Source organism: Bombina bombina, chromosome 1 (genome assembly GCF_027579735.1).
Source record: "Bombina bombina isolate aBomBom1 chromosome 1, aBomBom1.pri, whole genome shotgun sequence".
NCBI lineage: Eukaryota > Metazoa > Chordata > Amphibia > Anura > Bombinatoridae > Bombina > Bombina bombina.
The window spans coordinates 580,789,980-580,795,979 of NC_069499.1; the positions used below are offsets into that span (position 1 = coordinate 580,789,980).

Sequence of the window (6,000 nt, forward strand, 5' to 3'; positions counted from 1 at the left end):
ATTTACATTCACAAGGAACACTAACTGAGGTTTGCATTTCTGTACAGGCCTTTTCAGTTTGTTGCTCTATAGCCAGAGAAACTTCACAACAGTTCTAGGTACTTTTCTGTCAGTGATTATAACTCAAGGTATTGCTGTATTTAATTACCTGGACAATATTTTGGTTCAAGTTCCATCTTTACATTTAGCAGAATCTCAACCCAGCAGACGGTTGTTGTTTCTTCAATAGCAGGGTTGGAAGTTCAATTTTCCAAAGAGTTCTTTGGTTCCTCAAACAAAGATTACTTTTTGGGGTGGACAAATAGATTAAGTTTCCATGAAAATATCTTTAACAGATCTGAGAAGGATGAAACTGGTTTCAACTTGTCAAAACCTTCAGTCTCTTTCTTTTCCCTCAGTCGCTCATTGCAAGGAGGTATTAGGTTTCATGATTTCTGCATTGGATGCTATTCTGTTTGCTCAGTTTCACATGAGGCCTCTTCAGCTTTTGTATGCTTTGTCAATGGTACAGGGATCATACGCAGTTGTCTCAGGAGATATTTCTAGATTACAGAACAGGTCAGTCTCTGTTTTGGTGACTGGAATAACAGCATATTATGACGAGGGCTTCTTTTGCTCGTCCTACTTGGACTGTGATCACTACAGATGTAAGTATTTAAGGTTGGGGAGCTGTCTGTGGGTCTCTGAAAGCACAGAGGGTTTGGGCTCCTCTGGAGCTTTATGGCTTGGAGATTGTATGGTTAGTTCTTAGGCATAGAGGTTTTTCTGATTCTGTGATTTTGAGACTTTGATTTAGGCTCATAAGCCTGTGACAAGAAGGATTTATCACAAGGATGTATGGATCATGGCTTTTCTTAGCATTCTTTCAGAATTCCTAGGATTCTGCAGTGTTTACCAGATGGTCTGGATAAGGGCCTATCTGTCAGTACTTTGTAAGGGTAGATTTCTGCTCTTTCAGTTTTGTTTCATAGGAGTGCTAATCTTCCTGGTATTCATGGTTTTGTTCAGGCGTTGGCATGTATTAAGCTTGTGATTACGCAAGTGTCTCCACCTTGGAATCTAAATTTCTTGTTGAAGATTTTGCAGGCTCCTACTTTTGAGCCTATGGGGCCAATTTATTAATGTGCGAGAGCGGACATGATATGATGTAGCGTATCCTGTCCACCACACATTGATAAATGCCAACAGCATACGCTGTCTGCATTTATCATTACACAAGCAGTTCTTGTGAACTGCTTGTGCAATACCACCCTCTGCAGATTGTCTGCTAGCAGGTGGTGTCAATTAGCCCGATCGTATAGGATCGGGCGGATTGATGTCCGTGGCCTCAGAGCAGGTGGACAAGTTATGGAGCAGCGGTATTTAGACCGCTGCTTCATATCTTCTGTTTCTGATGAGCCTGAATTCTCACGCGGAAACAGGGGTATTGATAATTCTGCCCCTATGCATAAGGTGGATATTAAGCTTCTTTCTTGAAAGGTTTTAATCAATTTGGCCTTTTCTTCTGCTAGAACAGTCTCTGAATTATCTGTTCTTTCTTGTGATTCTCCTTATTTCCTTTTTCATCAGGATAAGGCAGTTTTAAGAACCAAGTTTGGCTTTTTGAGTAAGGTTGTGGCCTCAGACAATATAAGTCGAGAAATTGATGTTCCTCCTTTGTGTCCTAATTCTAAGAATTCTTTTGAAAGGCTTTTTCATGATTGGGATGGTACTAGAGCTTATAAGTATTATGTTGATGCTTCTAAGGATTTCAGACAAACTTCTAGTTTGTTCATTTTTCAGGTTCTAAGAGAGGGAAGAAAGCTACTTGTAGGTGGGACATCCTCCACCTTAACGGATTACTGCTCATTGTACCAGATCAGTTGCCACATCTGGGCTATCAAGAATGAGGCATCTGTTGACCAACTTTGCATACTTTTACTAAATTCTACCATTTTGATATGTTTGCTTCTTCTGAGGCAGCCTTTGGTAGGAAAGTCGTTCATTCAGTGGCCTCAGCTTAATGTTTTCAGGGTTTTTTGCCTGTGGGTCATTTTAAGAGCATATTAAAAAAAAAAAAAAAAAAGAAAGAAAGAAAACTTATTTTTTGTGTTCTGTTTGGATTTTCTTTGTGAAAAAAGAAAGTTCTCTTTTTCCTGCCCTTATTTTTCATTAATCGTGGACTCCACAGTCTGGACTCTCAGCACCTGTATAAAAGAAAACATAATTTATGCTTACCTGATCAATTCATTTCATTCATGGGGGTGACAGTCCACAAGAACCCAACCTGTTTATTTTTTGATAAACAATGAAGGTTACCTTGTATTGGGACAAATTGCAGCCGCAGGGTATGTGCAGGTAAAAAATTATGTCTTTATTGTAAGATCAAAAACAGGGTGTCAAACAAACTCAGGGGTACATTGAAACAATGGCAAACGTCCGACGCGTTTCCTGCCCGGAGGCACTTCGTCAAGTCCCTGACGAAGTGCCTCCGGGCAGGAAACGCGTCGGACGTTTGCCATTGTTTCAATGTACCCCTGAGTTTGTTTGACACCCTGTTTTTGATCTTACAATAAAGACATCATTTTTTACCTGCACATACCCTGCGGCTGCAATTTGTCCCAATACAAGGTAACCTTCATTGTTTATCAGAGTTCTTTCGTTTGGATGCCGGAGGAGTGGATCCTTACCTTTCATGGGGCGGCCTGAGCAAAAGATCACACAGCGGCAAGAGTGGTGAGATTAACCGGCTTCACCTTAGTTTCAGTTTACACGCTGAAATTTGTGTTTACCTGTATCTTACTTATCACCACACCCGCACGCTGCATGATTCTACCCTCAGCTTGTTACAAGTGATTACTACCACTGACTACATGCTACACTGTTTACGGTTTTCAGAGCACCTGTTACTAGCTACATGATATCTACTCAGTATCAGCTATTGTACACCATTTGCTTGCAATCAGTGGTTTACTTACAAAGTGCAGAGTCTGCATCTGTTTGTGTTTTCTGTTTATTTTTTGGTTATGGTTTATTTTTTTAACATATATTTTTTTTTTTTTTTCTCTGCTTCTTTTATTTTGCTCTTATCAGTTTTCCCTAACTCTTTTGCTTGGCTATATGTCAGACTATTTTACCAGTGAGGTTGAAGGCTTTTTTATAGAGCTATTTTGGGAAGCTTTGCATCCTCCTAGTGGAAGGAAAGAGTAATTCCCAGGAATAATGGATCATGGACTAACCACCTTAAAATACATTTTTCAGGTAAATATATGTAATTTTCTTCAGCAATATATGTCAAGACAGCCAAAAAAAAAAAAAAACAAGAGGCCCACAAAGAATTGTACTTACCTTACTTTGCACAGTTTCTGATCTATATGTTTTGACACTAAAATATTCTTCTCACCACTTGCAGATTTCAGGAGATCCTGGGAGCAGATTTTGAAAAAGCTGTCATGAAATTTCACCTTAAACATTCCTGTGTCTTTGCTTGTAAGTCCTCTGAGTAGGCAACAAAGCATTGGAAAGCCTGTTGATCTTTAGAGTGAAAGAAAATGAATCAAATTACTTTTATTATTTTGAAGGTTTACATATAAAAAACCTCATTTAACTTCTTTTCTTCAAATGCATATCAATAATAACTATATATTGAAATAAATGTATAAATTACTGCCATGCAAAACTGTTGTCATTTATAACTGCAGCATGGTAGAATTATAAGTTCCTTCTGTCTGTATTGAGCACCTTTTCACTTCAGTTCGCACAGAACAAGAACCAAACATACACCAAGATTACAAATTACAGATTACACCAAGATTACAAATACAAGCGCTAAACTGGGTGCGTAAATAATGCAAAAAAAATTGCGGTATCGCACTCTCCTTAGCACTGCCATTACAAGTTACTGAAAAACCTTATTTTGTTGTGCGGTATGCTGCGTTAAGCTCCATACCGCACAAACCCCAAGGCCTGACTTGACGTGCTTGTGCACGTTTTCCCCCATAGACATCAATGGAGAGAAAGTTTTAGAAAAAAACTAACACCTGCGGTCGCGGAATTGCAATCACTATAACGCAATCCCCATTGATGTCTATGGGGAAAAGAAAGTTACATTAAAACCTAACACCCTAACATAAACCCCTAGTTTAAATACCCCTAATCCGCCGCCCCAGACATCGCCAACACTAAATAAACCAATTAACCCCTAAACCTCAGGCTCCCCACATCACAACTACTATAATAAAGCTGTTAACCCCTAAACCGCCACCCCCCCCACATTGTACTACTATAATAAACCTATTAACTCCTAAATCGCAGACACCCACATCGCTAATATAATAAACCTATTAACCTCTAAACCGCCGGCCCCTCACATCACAACTACTATAATAAAGCTATTAACCCCTAAACTGCTTGCCCCCGCATCACTACTACTATAATAAAGTTAACCCCTAAACTGCCGCCCCCCCCCCACATCGCTACTACTATAATAAACCTAATAACCCCTAAATCGCCGGACTCCACATCACTACTACTATAATAAACCTATTAACCCCTAAGCTGCCAGACCCCCACATCGCTACTACTATAATAAACCTATTAACCCCTAGACCGCGGGCCCCTCACATCGCTACTACTATAATAAAGTTATTAACCCCTAAACTGCCGGCCCCCCACATCACAACACACTAAATTAAACTATTAACCCCTAAACCTAAAGGGCCACTAAACCCAAAATCTTTCTTTCATGATTCAGATAGAACATACAAATTTAAACATTACAATTTACTTCTATTATTTATTTTGCTTCATTTTTTAGATATCCTTATTTGAAGAAAAAGCAATGCACATGACTGAGCCAATCACATGAGGCTTCTATGTACAGCAACCAATCAGCAGCTACTGAGCATATCTAGATATGCTTTTCAGCAAAGAATATCAAGAGAATAAAACAAATTAGAGAATAGAAGTAAATTAGAAAGATGTTTAAAAATGCATTCTCTTTCTAAATCATGAAAGAAAAAATGTGGGTTTCATGTCCCTTAACTATCCCCTATACTTTAAATTAAATTTATAATATAACTATCTTAAAATAAATCAACTTACCTGTGAAATAAGAAAAACCTAATATTAAACTATAAATTAACATAAAATTACTATAATAAAAAAAAAATAACGAAAAATCTAAATAATACATACAAAAAAAATTAAAAAACAACATAACAGGGAAAACGTCACAACTAGAAACAGATAAACATGGAGCGCAAAAGGAAGAAGGAAAATATCATGGTGTGGTATGTTCAATAAAAATGTGATTTATTACATAAATAGACAAACAAACTCACAAGTGTGACCTCAATCAATATGAGGTATAGTATAGGCGTTAGTGTAGGTTCTCCTACTACACACAGGAGCACTCTTTTTGTGTCCCCCAATCTGGATTTGTCTGTGACACCAGATCTCAACTGTATACTGGAACATATAGCAAGGGGGAAGACAACAGGAGCACATCAGCAGCTTCAATAAACATGCCACTCAACTGAATTCAGTGTCTACAGCCCAGACCACTTCACTCACGCATAGTTAATAAAGATGCAACAGACTTGATTTATAATTTATTTCCTGAGCTGATAAACCTTTTGCGGCAGTTTCAAAGCTGCAGTACATCAATGGCATTGGCATCTCATTATCTGAATAAATCCTGTCTCTGGATAAGCTCTTCACCAAGGACAGCACAAAGACTTAACTCTCAATTTACTGCTCAAGTGCTTTTTTACACAGTAAAATCTGAGTTGTAATATAATTTTTTCAATAGGGGGCTATTGGAAAAATTATATTTTATTCAGCATAATTTTTTTTTCTCTCAGCATCTTGCCAGGGGGGCTCGTGTGGGAGTGCACAAATGGAGAAGCCTCCACTGGGTGGCGGCGGTGTAGGGGGATCATATTAGGGGTTAATAGAGTTAATGTAGGTGGCAGCGGTGTAGGGGGATCATATTAGGGGTATATATATTTAAAATAAGTG

General features: G+C 38.4%; 1 protein-coding gene across 1 annotated transcript in view; it reads left to right on the top strand.

Annotated features, from left to right (window-relative positions):
* LOC128645669 (uncharacterized) overlaps positions 1-3,658 on the top strand; it is a 369,635-nt gene extending 365,977 nt beyond the window's left edge. Inside the window, exon 7 of the mRNA XM_053698822.1 lies at positions 3,392-3,658. Within this exon, the coding sequence (XP_053554797.1) occupies positions 3,392-3,485 (94 nt within the window). The 3' untranslated portion in view covers positions 3,486-3,658. The remainder of the gene's footprint in view (positions 1-3,391) is intronic.
* Positions 3,659-6,000: the final 2,342 nt, after the last annotated feature.